We start from the raw sequence: 24234 nt of genomic DNA on the forward strand, positions 1-24234 counted from the left end.
TGTAGAACACAGCCCCAGCTGGTCTCCACCACGGACAAGACCCCCTCCTCCTTCAGACCCTGCCATCCATCGGCATCCATCACTCCCAAGACGGGAATGAAGCTGGGGCTGTATCACTGTCCCAGGATCTGTGTCCCCGCTCTGAAAACAAACGTCAGCTTTACGCTTGATATATCTGTGACTTTGCCGTGACATTTCCGAGGCGGCAGGAGGCCGTTCCTGGGTGACAGCGCTCTATTCCACTGACATTATCTCTTAATTATAATATGCAAGCGACGTGGAAAGATGGCCCATAAATAGCTCATTTGGGGTTCTGCTCTGCCACAGCCGCCGAGCTGCGCGTTGAGGGGCTCGCAAATGAACTGGGGCGGGAGGGGAGAGAATGGCTGCAGGGGCGGGTGGCTGCGCGTCCCGATTCAATGACAGTACGCTCAGCGGCGCGGGTGGCAGGAAGTGAAGCATCGACCGGGCTTCCACCGGTCTCCCGGGTGTCTCCATTCTCGCCCTTGTCAAAACAGCCCGCCATCGCCGATCCCGAGAAGGAGTTTAATGTCTGGCACCGAGGGACAGGCATTGATTTTTATTTTTTCCTCCCAGGAAATTAATTCTGTGAGGATTTGTAGCCCAGGCCTGAACTCAGAGAGACCCACCTGCCTCCCTGAGCGGTAGGGGCGGCAGGAGAGGAGCTACCATTACCCAGAACCCCACACGCTTCATGCAGCTACTCTCTCTGGCCATGTCTTCTGGGACAGACATGCCTTTCCCATCTGCCTGCTGTAAATACCTGCAGTGTGGAAGCCCTTGGCCTCAGAGTCTCTACTTCAGTCCTAGGTTCAAGTCCTGCTTCTGAGCAAGACAGGTTGCCTGGAACCTGCCGTGTGACCAATAGCGGCATCTGCTGGTCAAGTGTGGTATCGCAGGGCAGTTTGCCTGGGTCTGCCCCAGGTCACGGGGTTTGTTCCACATTCCTTCACACATCTGAAAACCATTTCGAACTGCCGTCAGTGTAATGTCCATCCGATGTCCCTCTCGCCCACCCTCATCTGGACCCTGGAGTGGGTGGGGCAGGAAGTGGCTTTCCTATGAGTTGGACGTGGGCATGATATGGTCATAGAGCCTTGCCCAGGGAGACACAACACCATCCAGCCTCCAGCCACAGGGCTGGCCTCCCACCCCTGCCTATTTGCTTGCCAACACTTATGTCATAGGGAAACCATGTCCTGCCCCCAAACAGCTGCTGCCCACAGTCTGAGACCACAGGGCCAAGAGCTACACAAAGCTGGGTTAGAGAGGCCTGTGTGTCATCCCTGGGTCCCTGCTCCTCAAACAGAAGACATTCCTGTGGCTGAGCAGAGGACAGATGGTAGCCACAGACACAGAGAGAGACCAGAGAGGCCACTGTGCTGTGTCTACCAGCTTACACACTAGGCCTTGCCTATTCATCCGTAGAGACATGGAGTGGGGGAGGGGTGGCTTGGTTATGGAGTCCCATATCCTAGGGGGGAGGCAGGTGACAGGTAGAAGAGAGAAATGAGCACAGTGGCCACATTGCGAGCCCTTCCTGCCTCTTGCATGCCCCTCTAAACCCTCCACGCAAGCCTGTGACCCACAAAGCGAGGACCTGCAGTGGCACAAACCTGACACCCCAGCACCTCATCCCTCTATCTATCTATCCAGCTCCCCCGAAGATGCATACATAGCCCCCAAATCCTAGGGAGCCCTTCCCACACAGGCACTTGCTGTCTCACTGCCCTGTGAACAGGTTCTGGAAGCCAAGCGCTATTTTTAGATACATGACTCTTCCTGCCCTGCCCACCACTTGCCACCTGTCTGGGACAAGTCTGTACTGGACCGGCCTGGGATCTTATCAGGGCAGCCTGGCCTGGTAAACGGGGCTCCTTCCAGACGGGCAGTTCTCAGTCCGTGGGTTGCAACCACTTTGGCAAAGCTCAGTCTCCAAAATTATTTACATTGCAGTCCATAACGGTTGGGAAAATGACGGTTATGACGTAGCAACGAAAATAATGCTATGGTTGGGGGCATCACAACGTGAGGAACTGTGTTAACAGGTCTCAGTGTGAGGAAGGTGGAGAAGCACTATGCTACACACGGCTGGGATGCAGCTTGGCACCTCAGCCTGTGACCCTCCCTTCCTCCCCAGGCTTCTGAGGTCGCCTGCCTCACACCTGCCATGCTTCCTGACTTGGGATGAAACCCTTTCCAGGGTCCCAAGAGTCGCTCAGCAGCACAGTGGGCGGACCTGGGCACTGGACAATGAAGAACAAGTGGGGGGCACTCAAGAACAAGTGGGGAGCACTCAAGAACAGGACCAGGCTGCTGGGGTACAAACATCTTTCTTTACCAGCCCGGAGACCATGAACTATGACCTCGTCTCTCGGTGCCTCAGTTTCCTCCTTGAAAAATGGGGGGAATGATGACACTAGCACCCCATATGTGAGTGTGAATGTATGCACACGTGAGTACAATGCCTGCACAGGCCATTAGATCCCCTGGAGCTACCTGATGCGGACGGTAGGAACTGAACTCCAGTCCTCTGCAAGAGCAGCCAGTGCTCTTAAATGCTGAGCTATTTCTCCAGCCCCGCCCCAATCTGCCATTTCATAGTTTCCACTTACCCCAAGGACAGCTGTGGGGCCTGAACCCCGTGTCTACTTTGAAGATGAGTATGCATGTGCCTGGCTTCCTGGGCTAAAAGAACTGTTACTATGTTCATAGACATTGTCCACAAGACGTGGCAACACCAAAGTACTTCTGTGTGTGATAGCCTTTTAAATGTAAACATATTTAATAGTGTATTTTATGCTGCCATAGCTTATTACTTTTTGTTTTTTATTTTTAATATGTCCAGAGCCTCATGAAGTAGATGTTCCTCTGCCTAGAAGCTACCACAAAAACCCAGAGTGGCTGATGACGAATTCTGGTTGAGGAGCTCCAGTGACTGGAGCCACAGTGACCCCTGATGGCCATTTTCTGTAACTGCAGCTGCTCCGAGCTATTTCATGTCCCAATTCCTATACTTGCATGCTCATAGCCTTTCTTGCACAACTGCCCTTGGCTACTGAGCCCAATCCCTCTCCCAAGGGATACCCCTGAGTCATAATTCTCTGTTTCATACATTCCTTCTAGGAAACTCAGCTCAACACGATCCCGCTGCACAGGAGAGCGCGGGGCACACGGCAGCCAACCAGACACTTGCTGAATGAGAGAGAAAAATTTAAGCACCTTCTCAGAGCTGAAAGTGTTCTGTATACACCAGGTGCCTAATAGTTATATGCTTGAAGCTTGGCATCCAAGCATTTTCACTGTAGTCCCATCTCTGGGGAGACTTTCCCAAAACCCATTTCTTTCCTATTTCCTTGCTAAGAAGCCCAGGTTGGCCTCAGCCTCCGTGGGTCACAGGCCTGCACCACCATGCATTTTTCTGTTCTATCTTCACAGATGCTACCAGAGTTTTGCAGGGCAGCGATCGTCACCCCTCTCTATGAGCTGGCATGGACAAATTCAGAGATGTAGAGAATTGCTCCAAGGCGGCCCAGTAACTAGATCAGAGATTAGCAACACAGATGCCTGTTTCCATGGCCAAAGCCCCTATCATGAGCCCTGGGTTCTAGCTTAGGGGCTCCCTCTTGCTCCTAAGCCTTTTATGGTTAAAACACTTACAAATTCTACAGATTATTAAAGCAGTGTTTCTGGCAAAGGAGGGTGCTGTGGGACATTGCTCGAGGTTACCAAACCCTGAGCCAGCCCGTGGATTTCCCACATCCCAGGAACTAGAGGACCCTGGCTCTTACAGGCACCGCTGGGCATCCCATGTGTGCAGTCCGCCCCCTAGTGACCAATCTTGGAATTGCCATGAAGCTGGTTCTGTAGGTGCAGGATGCCTATAGAAGGGATTGCCTTCGGAGGAGGGAAAAGCTACCTATGTGGTTAAGGACAAGCTGTGCCAGATGACATCTCAGAAAGACTTCTGGGTAGTTATCTGGAGAACAGAAGGCGTAGGCCACATATGGGAGCCAGGAGCAGCCAGGCAGACACTTCACATACTCCAGAGACAGAGCCTGAACACAGGAGCCACCAAGCAGGTTCCACTACCTCCTTGGCCGCCCCGTCTCCTGCAGGGACTCTAGCATTTGCTTACTGATTTTTTTTAATTCATTTCTTTTTTTTTTTTAACAGACTTAATTCACTTTTATTTTCCTTGTATAAAAACCCTTATGTGGTGGCCACAGCTGGAGCCTGGGTCCTCTGAACAGAGACTCTGGTGTGGGTTTTCACAAGATGGTCAGTGAATTCCTGATAAGGAGACTTGGTGAACACAGTCTCTTTCCAGAAGTCGGGGGTCAGGTAGCTGTAGGTCTTAGAGATGGCATCAAAGGTGGCCTTGGCAAAGTTGCCCAGGGTGGCAGTGCAGCCCCTGGCTGATGTGTAGCAGTCATCAATGCCGGCCATCATCAGTAGCTTCTTGGGCACAGGAGCGGAGACTATGCCAGTGCCTCTGGGGGCAGGGATGAGACGTACCAGCACAGAACCACAGCGGCCTGTCACTTTGCACGGAACAGTGTGGGGCTTGCCAATCTTGTTCCCCCAGTAGCCTCTCTGCACAGGGACAATGGAAAGCTTGGCCAAGATGATGGCCCGTCGGATGGCAGTGGCTTCCTCCTTGGAGCACTTGACACCGAGACCTACATGACCATTGTAGTCCCCAATAGCAACGAAAGCCTTGAACCTGGTCCGCTGGCCTGCCCTAGTCTGCTTCTGCACAGGCATGATCTTCAGAACCTCATCCTTTAGGGAAGCTCCCAGGAAAAAGTCAATAATCTCAGACTCCTTAATGGGCAGGGAGAACAGGTAGATCTCCTCTAGGGACTTGATTTTCATGTCCTTAACCAGGCGGCCCAGCTTGGTGACGGGAATCCACTTCTTGTCTTCAGCTTTACCTCCGCAAGCCCCGCAGCTTCGGCCTCGGCCACGGCCTCGGCCTCGGCCTCGACCCACGGCCAAGGCCCCTCAGACCGCTGCCGAATCCTCCGCGGAAGCCGCCACGACCTCCTAATCCTGGGCCCCTGGACCCTCCCGCTGCACCGGGGTCATCCGCCATTTGGTGTTTTCCAGAAGAAGTAATTCATTTCTTGTTTTGTAAGACAGGGGCCTTGTTCTGCAGCCCAGGTTGGCCTCTAACTTGCTACATAGTTTAATTATTCCTTGAGTGTCAGATTCCCTGCTCTCTGCCTCAGGTGTACTGTTTCTTTTTTGTTTGTTTGTTTTGTTTTTCGAGACAGGGTTTCTCTGTAGCTTTGGAGCCTGTCCTGGAACTAGCTCTTGTAGACCAGGCTGGCCTTGAACTCACAGAGATCCGCCTGCCTCTGCCTCCAGAGTGCTGGGATTAATGGCGGGCACTGCCACCACCTGGCTTCAGGTGTGTTGTTTTAAAGGGGGAGTAAGTAGAGGCGGGGTGCTAAGGTGTGTAACTTATCCATGCCCCTTGTAAGCCTCCGATAGCAAAGCATCGGAGAAGACGGGCATCGGGTGGGCACCTCCACTAGCACCCCACCACAGGACTCTGGTGCCAAGCACACACCCAGCAGGCTCTGGGCAGATATTTCTGGAACCATTTGGCCTCTAAGAAGGCTGACATGCTCTGGGGTCACATACTTGGGGTGCACTTGCCGTGTCAGGGCTGAGGGGGAGGGGACCTCAGCAACCAGAGTTAAAATCTCAAGTGTCCCAAAACACTTAGCATCAACTGGGGTGAAAAGCACCCTGGGGTGCTGAGATGGAAAGATTGAGTGTGTGGTTGTCACGCTGGGGGTGTCCTAGTTTCTAGTGCTGTGACAGCAGCAACGTGGAGGAGGAAGGGCCATACGACAGTTCCAAGTCGCCATCCACCACTTTGGGGAAGTTGAGGCAGGACCTCAAGCAGCTAGTCACATCCCGTACACAGTCAAGAGCAGAGAGAAACAAACACACCCATTCCACCTGCTTGCTCACGCTTAGCTGGCTTGCTTCTCTCTTACGCAGGGCAGGGACATCCCACTTCAGTTAACAGTCAAGGCAAATACCGAACTTGTTCCGCCCGGGGCCAGCTGGATCTCTGCAAGCCCCCTCTGAAACTTGCTTCTAGCTGATTCTATGTTGTGTCAGGCTGACAGCCATAAAGAGCCAGGACGGGGGACTTCTCATAGAAGTTAGTGTGGCGGGGACAGAGTTGATTATGAAAGTGAGGCCCGGATGAGGCAGGAGAATGGCCAGGGGTCACACACACACACACACACACACACACACACACACACACACAAACACACACACACACGGAGGTCCTCCAAGGAACCAGGAGCCACCCTGAAGGGCCTGCAGGTGTAAGAGCTGCCTGTCAACCCTCACGGGTGCCACAGAATATTGCTAGCCAGACAGGTCTAGAATCTCACAGACACATGGCTTCCTCTTCAGACAAATATAATTCTTAAAGTCAGGTGTGGCACACACCTTTAATCCCACCCTTTAATTCGGGGACAGAGGCAGGTGGATCTCTGGGAATTTGAGGACAGCCTGGTTTACATAGCAGGTTCCAGAACAGCCAAAGCTACAGAGAGACCCTGTCTTGAAAACCCAAACATTGTTCATTTATCTATTTTTATTTTTAAAGCAAAAGCCTTAAGAAATAGGGAATGGTAGCAGACACCTGCACCCTAGCCCTGGAGAGGAGGCTGAGGCAGGATTGATTGACTGGAGTTTAAGGTCGGCTTGGGCTACACGGCAAGACCCTGTCCCAAACAGACAACAAAGGAGGGGCTGGAGAGATGGTTCAGTCAGGGAAGTGCAAACACGAGGACCCGAGTTTGAGTCTTTTTTTTTTTCTTTTGTTTTTGTTTTTTGTTTTTTCAAGACAGGGTTTCTCTGTAGTTTTAGAGCCTGTCCTGGAACTAGCTCTTGTAGACCAGACTGACCTCAAACTCACAGAGATCTGCCTGCCTCTGCCTCCCGAATGCTGGGATTAAAGGCGTGCTCCACCACCACTGCCTGGCGAGTTTGAGTCTTAGTACTTTAATAAAGCTGGGTGTGGTAGACAGACAGACAAACACACACACACTACAAACCAAAAAAATGATCCGTTCCCAGGAGCCAGCAGGGGGCGCTGTAAGTGGCCATCTCCCAGATCTGGACCTCAACAGGGACCACCTGGCTTTGGGGCATCTCGAGCTCAGGCCTCTTCCACACCCCATGGGGGAACCTTCCCATGCTAGTTCCCAGCATGATGCAGATTGGGCAACCAGCTTTTGCAAGCAGGTTATTTCCACTCCCCAGCTTTCTATAAATGTGGAGAAAGATCAGTGGGCGTGCCAGCCTACTGGGTAAAAATACCCTGCATGACTGACGGCTGACAACGGATGGCATTGATCCCTGCACACTGCTCGGCAGGGGAAGAGGCCCCGAAGCCAACTGGATAGGCCTCCCGCTGTGTGGGTCCTTCTGAGAATGTTTTGGAACAAGCAAAGCTAGCTGACTGCCAAATGTTACACATTGAGAAGACGGTCACAATAAATGGGGAAGGTGGCACTGGGGAAGTGGGGTCTGACTCCAAGTTTTGCTTCTTCTTCTTTTTTTTTTTTTTTTTTGAGACAGAATCCCACTATGTAGTCCTAGCTGACCTAGAACTTTCTGTGTAAACCAGGCTGGCCTCAAAGTCACAAAGATCCATGTGCCTCTGTCTCCTCTGAGTGCTGGGATAAAAGGTGCGTGCCTTCTTTTAAGACAGGATCTTATGTATAGCACAGGCTGGCCTTGAACTCATGATGTAGCTGAAGATGACCTTGAACTTCTGATCCCCCTGCCTCTGCATCCCAGGCCTGAGATTAGAAGTGTTCATGCAATGTGGGAGGACGAAGCTTCTTGCACACTTGGAGAACAGGAGCAGAAGGTGGAAGGAGGCCGCAGGCCAGGCCGGAATTCCCACACACCCGTAAGAGCCAGGTAAAGACAAGCATCTGCCGGGCAAGAACCTCCACAGAACCCTAGCCAGCCCGTCCCAACCCACTTGAGCTTCCAGACCCCCGAGCAGGGATGTCTGCCTCCAAGTGCTCCCATCCCCTCTCTGGTGCAGTAGAAGTAGGCACAGACCAGGAAGACACAGGAAGCTGGGCACAGAGGTGCATGTCTCTGGTCCCAGCCATGCCGAGGACGAGGATGGAGGATTCCCTGAGCTTGGAAGCTCACGACCGACCACCTGAAAAGCTCAGAAAGGCTGGCTATTCCTGGTCATAGAAAATCATAAATCTGGATATGGTGGGAGCATGCCGACTACCCCAGCATTTGGGAGGCAGAAGCAGGGGGGACAACAAAAATAAAAAATATCCACCTTACATCAATGTTTATGCTGCACAGTACCATGGAGGGGTTAATGTGAGGTAGAGGGGCGGGAAGAGAAAGGTGCAAGTTGAAGAGGAAGTGCGGGGCCAGGGAGAGGGTTCAGTGGGTAAAGGAGTTTGCTGCCAAACCTGAGAAACTGAGTTTGATCCCCAGGACCCACAGAGTGAGAAAAGAACCAACTGTTGCCAACCTGCACACCCACACAACGGCAATGGCCCCCACCCAAAACTAAAATTAATTCTGGAAAAGGGAGAGGGTGCGGACCGTGGCGATCAGAGCCGCTTGGTGCATTTTTCGGTGTTCCCGGTGCAAATTTTCTTGCTTAGTTCCTAGTGAGTTCCTTAAGGGAAAAGCATGGTTTTATTCTAAACCAAGGATACCAGGGGGAAACGCCCCCCTTATTACAGTTTGAACTTGGGTCAAAACTTCTAGACTCTTCCTCCCAACCCTTTTCCTAGCTCCTCCCGGGCCATGTGGGAGACAAGGATGCTCCTGCCCTGGGCAGTGACTGCAGAAGACCCGAGGGGCTCCATAGGGCAGAGAAAGGACACAGCCAGCCTGCCGCTGGTCATCTGAGCCACGTACCACATCAGGCTTGAAGTGAAAAAGTGGCTAGGGGTGGGTGCTGGCCTGACACCAAGATACATGCTTGCAGCCAGGGGGAACACGACCTGAATGAGTGGAGTGGCCTGGACCCCAGAGCCCCAGCCCTGCCCAGCAGACAGTCATGGAAGGCAGTGTTGAATTCGTGAAAAGGTTTATTGCTTCAGTCATGAGTTCCAAAAGATGATAAAATTTCTCTTCCAGTAGAAAAAGGGGCAGATGCGGGCAATGAGCCTCCTTGTCCCCCACCGTCCAGGGAGGTGCACCAGGCAACCAGGTCAGATACCAGGGGACAAGGTGCCAGGGTAGATGGTCCACACTTCTCTACCTTTGACACCACACCTGAAAACTTAGGACCCTGAGGGGCCTGCCACCTTGGCCACTTACAGCGGCCAGTTCAGTGTTTAGGTGACATGGCAGAGACGGGAGGAAAAGGGCCAGACACAGCTCCAGGGTGCGTGTGTAGACCCGTCGGAACCTGGAACTGCTTGCCTGGCCTTGGCACTGGAGGCGAAAGTATGCCCAGCCCCTAGGAGTGACAGATCTGTCTTCTGTGGGGACTGAGGCTTTCAGCCTGAGGGAGGAAGACAGGGCAGCATGAAGTGGAGGGCCTGGGCAGGGCCAGCCCCCCACAGGAGGGGCCGGTGGCATTTGTGGTCCCTACAGCCTGGTTCACAGCCACTTAGACTCTGTCCCTGGTCCCTGAGTGTTTCTGCACACACGTCTGTGCACAGGTGTGCTGTGTGGACAGCTGTGACATCTAGGGGCTCAGGCTGTGGCACTGGCAGGCTGTCCGCTGAGAGAGTCCTCAAGAAGCGGGGTGTAGGGACCAGGTGGCTGGTCTGACCAAGCTATCAGGTTTGGGGGGCTCGTTGTGTCTTTGGAACCCTGTGGAGAAAGAAGAGAGTGAGTCACTAGCCTGTCACCTAGCCCTGCCCTGCCTGTCCCCTCCGCCCCACATCCCACCAGCACGGAACCGACCTCCTCCCCATCACAGTGCCGTGAACTGAGAGACTCTGCTCTCTTACACATGGGGACGCCTCGGTCATGTGGGTCACTGGGCTTCATCCCCTCCCTTTAGAGTTCGGGAAACTGAGGCCCGAGAGATGGGCAGGTCAGAGTGAGGAGGGCAGCGCAGAGTCCAGAGTGGGTGCATGACACTGTCACACAGGGAAACTAGGAATGGCCTAAATGTCTGTCCACAGGAAGACAAGTTTAAAATAGAGTCACACGGCAGGCCAGGACCAGCTGTTAAAAATGGCTCTTGTTCATGGAGGTGAGATACACCTTCCTACCAAATCCCTGCGATGGTGGCCTCTGGGCCTTAGCACAGGAAGGAGGAAGGGGAAAAGTACAGAGGTGGGGAGATGGCACAGATGTTCAAAGATTCAATTTGAAAAGATTAGGAAAATGATATGAACACTGGGTATCTGTCCCTGTCCGTCCTCCCCTAGGACAGAGAGGCACTGTCACCCCACATCCCAGGCCTGCTGCACCCCACAGCATGGAAGGAAACCACAGGGCAGACAGAGAGGGCTGTGGGTGTGGGAGCATCCTCTCCCCGGACCAAAACCAGTCTCCCCTTTTCCCATAAGCCACAGCACCCCAGCATGCGAGAAAGTCTCACTCAGAAGTAAAAACGGGGTGCTGGGGGTGAAACTCAGAGATGGAACACACTCAGTAAAAGGGCTCTGGCTTCAATCTCCAGCATCCATAGACAGACAGACAGAACCCGGAATATAAAGGGGGATACAAGGCATAGTAGTGGTATGTGCTTGGCATCTCAGGACTGGGGCATGAAGATTGCTTACAAGCTCAAAGCCAGTCTGAGTGACTCAGCATGCCCTTGTTGCCAGAGAGCAAAACGAGAGTTGACTGGTGCTTGGTCCTTCCCAAGGAAAATACATGCAACAAATCCACAAGGTACTGGACAGCCAGGGGAGCCAGGGCAGATTTCCCTTCCCCTCCCCCATCACTGTGTCTGACAGAGGACAATGGAGAATGGGAGACAGACCAATGAGAAAGAGAGGTTCAGAGCACTTCCCCAAAGGCCACTCAGTACCCTTGTCTGTTCACGGCACCTGGCTACAAAGCTAACCCTGCCTGCCAACCCCCACCTTACAGTAAGGCCCGGAGGGAGAGCCTTTTCCTTATTCATAGAGTCACACCCTTTGGGCTAGCAGTGGCCCTACTTTCCTTCTCTTTCAGCAATGGCAGGCGCCCCCAGAGGCCACCCCCACACCCAGGTGCAAGGCAAAGTGTGGGGCCTCACCAAGCCTTACTTCGCTAGGCAGTGAGGTGGAGTAATCCCCTCTGCAAGGACCCACGTGTCCACCCCACATGCCGAGGCTGGTCTTTGAAAGACACTGCCCTCCCTAGCCCATGGCCAGGGCTGGGGTGTCCTCTGGAGTGGGGACTCAAATCACTCTCCATAGCCCAGGGGAATCTTGAAGCCAAACAAAGACTGGACCAGGCTGGGAAAATAAAGAGGAAACCCCGGTTCTATTCGTTTTATTGGGGTCTGGACAGGGTGAAGGCTGTGCTCCATCTGGACTAAAGGGACTATCCTATCTCTGCTTGGAGCCTGCATTTGCCCCCTGGGAGTCCCCTATCTCCCACCCAGGATGCGTTCCCTGCCCTCTGGCAATACCAAATATCACCTGCAGAGGGCGCCATGGCTGGAAGGCAGCAGATACAAGACCTCACCCTCCACCCCTCCTGGAAGTCCCGTTGGATGAGAACCCTTCTTCAGCTCCACGGACACGTGGGGACCCAGTGGGCTGCAGAGGCCCAGTTTGGCCTGCCCTCCCTCCTCTGGGGAGGTGGTACCTACCAGGACAATCACACACCCACCAGAGTTCTGTTTCATTTTCTTCTCTGACAGCTGACTTTGCTGGCAGTAGCCAGCTGGCTCCCAGAATCCCAGGCGTCGAGCTGTGGCCTCCACCCTCCCAGCTCCCTCCAAAGATGTATTCACACCCCAGCAGGCTCAAGGGCTCAAATAGCAGCTTCTTCTGGGACATGACTCACCTCTGCTAACCTCAAACTGCAGGGCCATAGCTCTCCCTGCCACTTCCCAGGCAGGGACACACCCTGCAGGGCTCGGCCTCCCCTTGGCCCTGACCCTACAGGACCTGAAGGTCTTGGAGAAGCACTGCCCCGGATCCCCGCAAGGTGGGCTGCTGAGTGAGCCAGCAGGCCAGCTATACCTGTGTGGGCAGTGGGCGACTCGCAGGGACTACCCACCCCAGCACCGAACAGGGCAGACAGCTCTGGACTGTCTTATACATTCTGTGTGCTCACCCTGAGATCCTATTCCAGGCCTGGGCCCGAGTATACAGCTGGCGTTCAACCATGCTTAAATTACTTAAACACTCATATTCCAGACTGGAACCAGTGCGGCTTCTACACCAAAATACCCTCTGAGGTCCAGAAAAATACAATTTCAAACCCTCTGGGCTGCAGGAGTCTCTGGACTTCCAGGACGCCCAGGGACCTGCATTTAGCCAACCGCGTGGGATGGAGCATGGAGAAGCAACTGATCTAACTTTATCTTCTCACGGGACCTGGTAAATGACAGTCACTGACTGAAGGTTCCAGAAACTGAGGCGAGATGGGCCCCACTGTGATGATGTCGGGAGGGTGGGCTCTCCACGTGGATGACACCCAGAGAGATCTACAGGTGGAGAGGGTCGAACAGGCCGATTCGCTACAAGCAAGATGGGGGAGTGGGGGAGGGTTACCTGGTACGCACCTATAGCTTGGCTTCTTGCAGCACCTTGCCCTTGGCAGCTGGTGACATCAGAGACTCAGAGTAGGCCTGAACGGCCTCCTTATCCTGGGAGCCCTTTTTACTAGCACTCCAAAATAAAAAGCATTTCTCCTGGAAGACAACCAAGCTAGTTTATATTCCGCGCCGTGTCACTGGGGAAGGAGACCCTGGGCTCCCCAGAAGCGAAGAGGCAAGTAGAGTCCTCCACCCTACACCGTGGCGAACTGCCCCGGAAGATGGACAGAGCAGAGCATGGAGAACCACCAACAGGCAGTGAGGGGCGGAGGTGGCGGCAGTAGGGCAAATGTGGAGAGAGCTTGGGTTTCTCTGGTCTGGCTTGGGGGAGCTGGGCTGGACTTGAACCCAGGGCCTGGGGCCCACTAAGCTCACTTAACCACTTCCCCAAGTACACAGAGTTATTAATCAGGGGTAAATGATAACATAATTGTGTTCCCCTTAACAATGACGTAGGGGTGAGTATGCTATTTACCAGCCAGCAAGCAGTTGAAAAAAAAAAACTGAGACACACACACACACACACACACAGACACACACACACACACACACACACACACACGTACGTGAGGCCTAGTCTTGTAAGCACAAAGTTGGTAGGGTGTGGACTGCTGTTTTGGCCTCTGATGAAACCTGCAGAGCAATCAGCCTGGACCCCAGACCCCGAGGTGCAGTGAGAAGCCTTCTATTTCTAGATCCCTCTCTCTTCTCCAATGGTTGGTGGGAAGAGGCTGGCCCAGCTCTCACTGGGCAGCAGCCGAGAAGAGCAAAAGCTGCCTAGAAGCCCAGCCCATGGTGTCAATCAGACACTCCAGGCTACAGTCAACCTGGAGAGGCTCCCAGATGTCCCTTCGAGATGACATGAGACCAGGGCGTCAGTGCTCGGAAAGGGAAGTGGGGTGCTGGCGGCCTGTTCTTCCCACAGCAAGCAAGCAAGCAAGCACAACTTCAGAAAGAAATCCAGCCTACTGACTGGGTAGGAGCGAAAGTCGTCGGCCCCCCCCCCCAGCAGAAAGTCTGTGGCCCCAGGACATCTCCCTGTGGGTGGCTATTGACCCCCTGCCTGCAGACATTGACCCTCCCCCATCACAGCTGATCGGCACCCTGTCTGTCCTCAATTGTTCTGGCTTCAGAACGACAGCTATCAACATCCAACATCACGTGAAGAGTCTTGGCCCTGAATTTCAAGCGGTATGTTCTGCTCATTTTGTAACCCCAAGATCTATGGACACAGCCTCAAAAAAAAAAAAAAAAAAAATCTCACTACGAGTGGATGTTTGGTCCTAAGATTAGAAGGGAACTAGGGTTTTAGTCACCCCCCCCCCCCCACATACTTCCTGCTTTTAGGGGCCACATGCCCAAGGGTTACACTTTTCATTCAAATTTGCTTCCTTTCTCACATAAGTCACCCCACCCATGTCTGAGCCACACTTTTCCTTTTATTTTTTGAGACAAGCTTTCATGTAGCCCAGGCTGGCCTCAGACTTTACATGTAGCTAAGGATGGCTCTGAATGTCCAATCCTCCGGCCTCAACCTGCCTCCTAAATGCTGGGATTACAGGTGTGAGCCATCACACCCGGTGTGAAATAGTCACCAGATTTCAAAGATTAAATCTGGAAGAGACCGCAGAAAGCCTTTGTAGCGTTTATATTGATTGCACGCCTTCTCTGTTTTCTAAATATCTATTTTATGTGCGCGAATATTTTGCCTGCCTGTATACGCACCGCGTGTGTGCCTGTTACATCTCCGGGAACGAGAATTATAGATGCTTGTAAATCATCGTGCGAGTGCTGGGAATCAAACCTCAGGCCTCTGCAAGCAATAAGTGCACCCAGCCACTAAACCATCTCTCCATCTCTCCTTCCTTTCTTCCTTCCTTCCTTCCTTCCTTCCTTCCTCATCTTTTCAGTACTTGTGATTGCTGCTTTTTCTGTCACTGTTGGGGACTGAATGCAAGGCCTTGCATTTGGTAACAAGAGCACTATTGCTGAGCTAACCCTTAACTCCATATTTTGATATATTTGGGCTAAACAAAATTTCTAACTAGATACACTTGTTTCTCTTGACTTAGAAAATTCAAATTCTTGACTCCTCCCATTTCCGTCTCACACCCAGTTCTGGCCCCTCCCATTTTGTTATCTTTTACGTTGGGTAAATTGTCTTTTTTTGTTTGGTTGGTTTTCCGTTTCTTCTCTGACCAGGCCAGACCCTGCCTCCCACCTCCACCTCCAGTGGGCAGCTCCACAGAGCTTGAATCAAGAGGTACCCACTTGCTGGTCAAATGACTGGGTACTTCTCTCAGCCCAGCACCCACCGGGGAGGGTCCCTGGCCTTCCAGGACAGGCAGAGAAGAGTCACAGCAGGACGCCAGAGGAGCTAGAATGAGAGGCTGCTGCAGGAGAGAAACCCGAGCGGACAGTCCTGCCGCCCCGCCTACTTACCTGGCTGCGCAGCTGGTAGATGATGGGCACCAGCAGCAGGAGGCCGCCCAGTCCCAGCAGCACGTACTGCGCGTAGTGAAGCACCAGGGGCATCAGCACGAGCTGCGTGTAGAACGTGCTCAGGGGCTTGCCGCCCATGGCCCCGCTCTGCGGAGGGATGGATGAGTAAGTGAGGAGGGCCAGGCTGCACATTGCATCTCCCGGAACCATCCCTTGTGTCTCGCCCCTCCCAAACTCAGACCAAAGAGTCCCAGAGCCCGGTTGCTTCAAGTTCAAGAAAAACTACATTTCCCAGATGCCTTTGCTGTTGGCAGGCCGATGTGATGAGGCACTGGCCAATCAACGGGAGGTATATCAGACCCCAAAGGCCCCTCCCAAGATTCATCTCTTCACCAGTTAGAACCTAAAATTAGGACCTAAAGGGTCATGAGAAAGATCAGCTGGCCTGGTGCCGATCTCCACCCCTGGGCACCGCCTCAGACAAAGAAGAAGTGAACCTGATTAGGGGTGGGGTTGTTAGCAAACCCTGGAGATGGCTCAGTGGTTTAAAAGCACTGGCTGCTCTTCCAGGAAGCCCAGGTTCCTTTCCCAGCACCCACTTGCTGGCCCACAACCATCTGCAATTGCAGTTCCAAGGGACCGGATGCTCTTTTTGGCCTCTGTGGTTACCAGGCTTTCATGTGGAATACATACATATGTGTAGGCTAAACATCCATATGAATAACTAAATTCAGGTGCCAGAAGTTAAGCTAACATTAGCCTCAAAGTGAAATAAAATAAATAAGCCAGGCCCGCATTTCTCTCCACCTGCCTCAATACACACAGGCTCCACCCCCAGGCCGGATAGCAGAGCCCTCACCTGCTCAAACCACAGCAGGGGCAGGACCACAGGCTCAATCTTCCCTGTTTGCCTAGAGAGAAGAGGACACAAGGTGAGTGACCGAAGGTGAAGGGTGTTGTGTCGCTCGGTGGAGCCTTTAGTTGTGTGCCAGGCCTTGTTCAACCAGCAACACCTCACAAGAAAATGGGAGAGAAAGATGCAGCGGGAGCTTCGAAGGCAAGAGCTCGGTACATCTGACTACTCTTAGCCAAGTTCAAGAACAGCCTAGGCTACATGAAACCCTGGTTCAAATTAATTAATTAACTAAGGGGCGTGGCAAGAGTCAGCAGGTAACGGTGTTGGCCGCCAAGCCTGATGACCTGAGTTCCATGCCCAGGACCCACAAGGTGGAAGGAGAGAACACGCTCCCAAAAGTTGTCCTGACCTCCACGTGTGCATGGTAGCATATGGTAGCATATGGTGCCCCCTCCACCATAATAAATACATAAAAAAAACCAAAAATGAATCTCATCCCACAGAAGTCTGGGTGGCTGTGTTTACAGCTGTCTACAGCCGAACTTGATCCCCACAAGTACTTTCACATACCCCGGAGGCTAGAGGAGAAACCTACACAGGGCTGGAGAATGGTGCACTGGGTAACACTTTTGCTGTTCAAGTATATGAGCGTGAGGTCAGGTCCCGGAACCCAGATCGAAAGCTGTATGTGGCTCTGAGCCTCTGAGCCCAGGGCTGAGAGGGGTAGAGACAGGGCTGGCTAGGGCTTCAGTGGGAAACCTTGTCTCAAGGGAAGAAAGTGTGCATGAAACACACATGCACACGCACACACAGGTCACAGCCACAAGGAGCAGGCAGGCCTGAGCAGACTGCACCCTGAAGCTGAAGCTGAGGGGAAAGGGTTGTAGCAATAACACAGCACTAGACTTCGGTTCCTTACTGCGACAGCTACTGCCAGGAGCTGACGATGCTGAGAATGCTGGGGACCAGGGACAAAGATCTCCATTCCTGCCACCTCTCCGTAAATCTATGAAGATTTTAAAGAGTATTTTAAGCAGTGGAACAGATCAGTGTTTGGAAGCTGGCCTCAGGAGCTCAAGCCAGCCCACTTTGGCCTCCAGTTTCAAGAGCCAGATCTGAGTGAGCCAGATCTAGCGCTACAGGTCCAAGTTCAAGGCCACATCGGCTACAGAGTGCGTTCAAGAGGAGCCTGGGCCATTTAGCGAGACCCTGTGTCAAAATAAAAGCTGAAAAGAGGGCTGGCGGCATAACTCAGTGAGGAGAGTGCTTTTCCAGCAATGAAGAGGAGGTGTGTGTGTGTGTGTGTGTGTGTGTGTGCGCGCACGCGCGTGTGCTCGCGCTGGAGTCTAGCTGAGTCAGGGTTTCCTGGCCTCAGTTTCCTCAACAGAAGGTCAGAGCTGGGTTCTGAGTATGAGACCTGGAGGTCCTGCTGAGGAAGAGCCCATCTCTTCCTCAATCGCAGCCTTCTAAGTGGTCCCCAGGCCTTCGATCTGTGACCCTGGGCGTGATCGGCTCCAAGGCTGGACTCTATTACCAAGTCTCTACCTGGCAAATGTGGAACGGGGCAGGAGCCTTCACAGTGTCAGTCTGTGCACAAAATTAAAGTAAATCCGGGGAATGATGGTTTACAGGGCACTGACTGCTCTTCCAGAAGACCCAGGTCTTCTCAATTCTCAGCACCCACATAGTGGCTCACAACTGTCTGCAACTCCAGTTCCCTGGGACCCCACGCCCTCTTCTGGTCTCTGTGGGCATTGCACATGCATGGTGCATAGACATGCAAGCAGGCGTCTACTCTATTGCAATCTGTCTATTCTACTCCAGAGGAGGGAGACAGTTTGGGTTGACCAGTCTGGCTGATGGAGAAGAGATCTTAGGAAAGGGGGAATGCAGGAGTGTCAGGGTGCAGGCTGGGTCTCCATCCAGAGCAAAGACGTTGTCATAGGGAAGACAGAAGTGGATGGACCTTTGCCTCTTCCATGCCTTGCCTCTGCCAATGCATGGAGACTCCTGGTCCCTGATGCCTTCAGAAGCTGCGACCCCAACCTACTCACCCAATGCCCTTGACAGACTTGATGAAGAGGCTCAGCTGCAACTTCACAGAACAGTTCATGGGGATCCCAGTGACCTGGAGCAGAAAACAGTGAGGAGAGCTGTTAAGTCCATGGAGGCCATGGGGCTGGAGAGACGGCTCAGAGGTTACAAGCACTGGCTGCTTTTCCAAAGGTCCTGAGTTCAGTTCCCAGCAACCACAAGATGGCTCACAACCATCTGTAATGAGATCTGGTGCCCTCTTCTGGTGTGTGTCTACGAGAGAGAGAGAGAGAGAGAGAGAGAGAGAGAGAGAGAGAGAGAGAGAGAGAGAGAGAGAGAGAGAGAGAGAGAGCGCGAGCATGGAGGCCAGTTCCCAGCCTGCTTCAGTCCTGGGGCCCTGAGGGACTTCTCCCCCACCTGAACCAGGCAACAGGCTGGGGCAGCCACCCTTCTAGAAATTTCCCGCGCATGCACCAGGCTCTCACTCGGGAAATATATGCTTGATGAAGGGATCAGACACCTGCCATCTCAAGGTCCCCTTGTCACCAAAGGGGTGATCTCCATCTGGATTTTTGGTTTTGGTTTGGCTTTTCAAGAAGTGTTTCTCTGTAGCTTTGGGTGTCCTGGAACTTGCTGTGTAGACCAGGTTAGCCTCGAACTCACAGAGTTCTGCTAACCTCTGCCTCCTGAGTGCTGGGATTAAAGCCTTGTGCCACCCACCCCTGCCCAGCTTGTTTTGAGACAGAATTTCAAGCAGCCCAGGCTAGAATCCAGCTGGCTACGTAACCAAGGATGATCTTGATCTTGAACTCCACACCTCCCTGCCTCCACCTTTTGGGGGCTGGCTCATGCCTAACTTTACTGGTGCTGGGATGGAGCCCAGGGCTTTGTGCATGCTGGGCAAGCACTCTACCTACTGAGCTTAAATTCCTGCCCTCACACAGTGAGGCAGTGACTCCCGAGTGTGGGGCATGTGCAGTAAGGATGGCTTTTTCTTTTCTTTTGTTTTTTTTTTTTTTTTTTTTTTGAGACAGAGTTTCTCTGTAGCTTTGGAGCCTGTCCTAGAACTAACTCTTGTAGACCAGGCTGGTCTCAAACTCACAGAGATCCTCCTGCCTCTGCCTCCTGAGTGCTGGGATTAAAGGCGTGCGCCACCACTGCCTGGCTAGGATGGCTTTTTCAATCTGTTTACAACCTTTCCCACTGGCTCAGGAAGCTCAGCGCGGGGGTTGGGGGGGGGGAAGTGCGATCCAGGGTGAATAGGGTTAAGTGCACAGCAGCTTGCGGCCTTTTCTCTTGAGAAGCAGCAATGCAGGATCTGCCACATCCTAGCCGAGGTGGCAGCAAAGCACTTCCTGTACACGGCTCTATTTTAAAATGTGATGTTTAAAAAAATCACCATATGAATAATCACCAGGAGAACTGACACCCACGTCACTTCACTCGGGGAGAAAGTTCTAGAATGACATGAAAGAAGCTTGGTGAAGAGGCCTCGGTATGAGGTTCCATTCCAGCACTGGGATGGGGCTCTGTGCAGACGGTTTGCTGAGACTGCAGCTAGCCCTGCCCAGACCAGGAGACTCTTGCAAGGATGACTGAAGCTGAAGGCCACCTCTCCAGTCACAGCCACCCACAGCAGAGGGCAAGGACATCATTGCCCTTGGAGTCCAGTGCACCCAGGTCCCTCCTGTCCCCAGGGCAAAGGGAACTGGGCAAAGGGCTCCAGAAACTGGATATGGCTTTCAGACAGAGGTGCAGGGATCCTAACCCTGCATACAGAATCACCGTGGGTGGGCTGAGCAACCCTCCCCAGGAACTCTGCCAGGTTGGGTGCCCAGTGTCAGTCTTGGAACCTGAGTTCCAGGGGGTCCCCACTCCCTAAGCTAGGGTGTTGGCCTCACTGTGCCACATCCATTTGCTTAGACAGTTAATACTAGGCACCTGTGTCTTTGGGAGTCTGGAGCATAGATCTGCCCCCAGGAGAGGGGCCCACAGGACAGATCCCCAGTGAACACCCAGACCCCTATCCTGAGGGGTTTTCCCAACATAAAATATTTCCTATACATCAGGTTTCTGGCTGGGGAGTTAGGCACAAGCTGGGGGAGACATCAGACAACTTCCTCCCACGTGCTCATCCTTCCTCTGCAATAGCCCTCGGCTGTGAGCCAGGTGTGAAGATGCACTTAGAAACTGAGGCAGGAGGATTGCAAGTTGAAGGCCAGCTGAAGGCCCAGCCAGAACCAGAGCACCTCACGTGTGAGAGGTCCAGACTTCCATCCCCATCCAGTAAAGCAAAAAAGGTTTTCACAAAATGCCTTCAGGGTGTCATGGGTGCCTGGGCAAGACAGGGATCTTGAGACTCCCCAAGTTAACGGTAAGGACAGCAGCCTGACTGGACACATCCTATAGTAACCAGAGGCAGAGAGAAGGGCTGTGCATACCAGAAAGGGCCTGTGTCTGAGAGTCACCCTCCTGGCCCTGGCTAGTGGATACAAGTTAGCACAGGACAAATTCCCCGCATCGATTTCTCTGTGAGACATTGTGGCTCACACTGATGTCTTGAAAACTTTAGTGTCTTGACACTGTCAAGGGTATCTCTGGTGCAGGAGACATTCCAGCTGATATTTCTTAATTAATTTACCACCATATATCTTTTTTATAGGCCCCAATAAAAAAGTAATGACATCACTGAACTATGGAATTGGGGACCTTTGATGGCTCGAAGTTCTAGAAGTCACCACTGTGGAAGGAACTGGGCTCCCCTACCCAAGTCTGAGCCAGCTGTGCTGGGGCGGGGGGTGAGAGGGAAGAGGAACATGCAGCAACCCACAGGAACCAGCCCCAGACTCTAGCAGGACACAGGACTTACCGGATGAATGTCCAGGAACAAGGAATGCTCTTTTGGGTCAGGGTTCAGACCAAGCACGGCTTCGGAGAGCACAGGGTCCGCATTGTAGAAGTGAGGGTGTGACAGGAACAGAGGCGCACCTGGAGGAGGAGAGGGACAGGGTCGGAAGACTGGCTGGACCCCAGGCTTGCAGGACAAGGAAGGAAGGAGACCCACAGTCAGTGGGGGCATTCACAAGATGTGACAATGGTGACCAGGCAGATAGAACCCCTTCCTTCACTGTGTAAAGAAGTTGGGCACAGGTCACGAGGAGGGTGGATGGAGCCAGGGTGGCTGATTCAGTGGCAGGGGTGGGTGGAGGAGGGGAGAGGGCAGCTGCCACCAAGCGAGGGAAAGGCATGCCAGGTAGGAGTGTGGCAGAGGTGAGAGCAAGGAGGCCCCGGGGCCAGAGGTGCAAGAGGGAATCGTAGAAGATGAAAATGGAAAGGAAAATCATGGTCACATGAATTTGAGAGGGGAAGCTGCGTCCGAATGCCAACCCAGAGGCATGAACTGCTTTTGCAGGCATCATAGCTCGGGGGTGCACATGGGCAGGTCTCTGACATCACAGGAGGTAAGGGGACAGCCCTGGCAAGAGATTCCCATCAGGGACCCTGAGACAGGACCTCACCACTAATACAGCCATCCCAGGACAAGGGCCTGATGTGTGAATTACTAGTTGCATAGGGTGTCTGAATTCTTTATGGTGCTCTGTTGACTTTGAATTTTTTGAATGCTGATCAGTGAACAGCAGCTGCCGAGAGACACTAGATTATGGAAGGGGCTGCTGAATTAAATCAGCCTATGTGCCTCTGATATATTGATATCAGAATGGAAACCAGGATATGTGTTACGTTGGGGAAGAGGTTTTTCTTTTGTTCCCACAGGAGACCATCAAAATTGATAAAGATTAGATTGGAACAGCAGAGACCTCTTGATTAGGAGAGGCACTAGCTCATCAAACAGCACGGCCAAACAGGGAAACTCCCCAAAGCTAAGCTGAGGCAAGGTTTTGTTTTTGTCTTTCCAGGAGAATATAAACATCCAACTAAGGAATCTGAAGCCCACGGGACAAATGAGACATCTGAAGAAGGAGGAATCACACAGAGAAAATGCCCTAAGAAAGAACAAACTGTCCTAATGGTATAGCATACTTTCAACAGGATAAAGATCTTATAAATCTTCCCAAATGTTTGTCTTTTTTTAAAAGATTTATTTATTTATTGTGTATACAACATTCTGCCTCGCCAGATCTCAGTACAGATGGTTGTGAGCCACCATGTGGTTGCTGGGAATTGAACTCAGGACCTCCGGAAAAACAGCCAGTGCTCTTAACCTCTGAGCCATCTCTCCAGCCCCCCCAAATGTTTGTCTTTACTGTTCTCTACAGACATATAAGGCAAATGGTCTTTTTGTAATTATAATTCAATTAAAAAGTAAAGATGACCTTGGAATTGGAACGTGGCTCTTTCCTTCTCTAAACCCAAGCATGCTTTTTAAAGAAAAATCCAAAATCTCTGTCTCATGTCAAAAGAACCACCTGGTATGGATAACAGAAAAACAAACATTAGGGACTATTCTATTGCCACTAGTCTCATACTCCTTAGGTTTTATTTTGGCTCTCTAAAACTTTTCTTAAGGTATAAATATCTCAAATTTTATAAGATTAACATATATTAATTATATTAATATATATATATCTGTTATAATATTAATGGTCATACAGAGTACTAACTGATTCTAGAAATAGGTTTCATTTAACTTCCTGTATGTGATTTGGACTTGAGTCTGAAGTAGGTAACTAGGAACTAAGTCTGCATAACCCAGATGTATTTAATAGATTGTGATCCTGTAGGATCTCTAATATCTGCTGCATATGATATAAAAAATGTTTAAGTTTCCTACAGTGAACAGTGACCATTCTTAACAGTGACTTTGAAGTCTCTAAAAGGATGTTGGGGCCCCACAGTGACAAACCCACCTGGATTGTGGTAATGCCATTAAGCTGACAAACACCCCCCAAAGATCAGTTTTGTTCTACAAACTGTTCAGGACAACATCAAAATGGTCCAGCCTCACAGATCACTCCAGTCAGGACTTCAGATAAGCCTTGCATTCTGCCATCCCACCAAGACAGGACAACAGCTGGTTCTCTCAGAACTTGATCTTTATCTCATTTTCTTCAGGTTCCCCGAAAGATACCATCACCCCAGACAACAATCTAGAGAACATAATGCCCACGTTCCCAAGAGGTAGGGTGGGTGGTTTTTGGTTGGTAGGTGGGTTATGGTTGTTTAACATTGTTTAAGGAGGTTGGTTATAAATTGTTATCATCATGGTCAGGAAGAAAACTAAGCAAAAGAGATCAGAGTCTAGGATCTCGTTCTGAAAAGAAAAAATGATATAGGATTGATAGGTTAAAAGGGTAGATTACTGAATCTGCTTTTAAAGCAAAAAAGTAAATACTAGTTTCAAACAGTTTACATAGGTATGGATTTTGTATTTTTACACAAATTTAAGGTTATTTTTTTATACTGCATTATGTTTCTATGTCTTGTTTAAGATATTGTTTAAGATATTTTTAAAATGTAATGTAGAGTTCTAGTCCTTGAAAGCTATTTAGGACAATAAAGAAATACAGAAGTAGTTAGTCATCTATAACAATCAAACTTATAGTCATGTTAGGTATGTTTTCAAGGTCAATCAGAGACATATGTCAAATAGACAGATGGTCTTCAAACACTTCAGAGACCTACAGAATACGGCACTTTAATATTTTAATAACATAAGGCTTTCCATGACAGTGAGACACGTCTGCTTCTGGCAGCACCAATTTATTTCAAAAAGAGGATGATGGGTATTGAAGAAACTCCATATGGAATTTGCTTTCACTGTAGGAAAGCTTGCCATTTGGGCAAGAAACTGCTCTTGCCTTGACTGTTGACAGTGTGCTGTCCAAGTTAGACAAGCAAAACACAAAAGATGGCAACTGTGGAACTTTGTCAAGACGAGATAGGACAGTCCTTCAAAATTCCTGCTTCCCAGAAGAGTCTGTCAACTATTCTAGGCCTGTAGGCCGAAGATGGATGCCCCAGCATTGCAGAGGAACCTTGGGTGACTGTCTCAACAGCCAATGGTTTCTGTCCATTTCTATAGTTTTAGAAGTTGTTGGTTCTACACTTCTTGTTCGCTCAGGTAGTATTATATCCTTCTCAGGTCTCTGACAGAGTTGAAGGCAAA

The 24234-nt window shown here is 51.4% G+C and overlaps 1 protein-coding gene and 1 pseudogene across 2 annotated transcripts in view; both read right to left on the reverse strand.

Moving 5' to 3' along the window:
* Positions 1-4186: 4186 nt before the first annotated feature.
* Positions 4187-5119, reverse strand: LOC119825010 (annotated as a pseudogene).
* Positions 5120-9125: 4006 nt separating this feature from the next.
* Positions 9126-24234, reverse strand: part of Scarb1 (scavenger receptor class B member 1) — a 66734-nt gene continuing 51625 nt past the window's right edge. The window contains exons 8-13 of one of the 2 annotated variants that reach the window (XM_038344618.1): positions 20977-21095; positions 18128-18201; positions 16077-16128; positions 15218-15364; positions 12743-12871; positions 9740-9876 (exon numbers count right to left, since the gene is read on the reverse strand). In XM_038344618.1, the coding sequence (XP_038200546.1) occupies positions 12743-12871; positions 15218-15364; positions 16077-16128; positions 18128-18201; positions 20977-21095 (521 nt within the window). In that variant the 3' untranslated portion in view covers positions 9740-9876. Of the gene's footprint in view, positions 9877-12742; positions 12872-15217; positions 15365-16076; positions 16129-18127; positions 18202-20976; positions 21096-24234 lie in introns of both variants that reach the window. The other variant, XM_038344619.1, reaches the window with a different exon arrangement.

Source organism: Arvicola amphibius, chromosome 10, assembly GCF_903992535.2.
Source record: "Arvicola amphibius chromosome 10, mArvAmp1.2, whole genome shotgun sequence".
In the NCBI taxonomy this organism is placed as follows: domain Eukaryota; kingdom Metazoa; phylum Chordata; class Mammalia; order Rodentia; family Cricetidae; genus Arvicola; species Arvicola amphibius.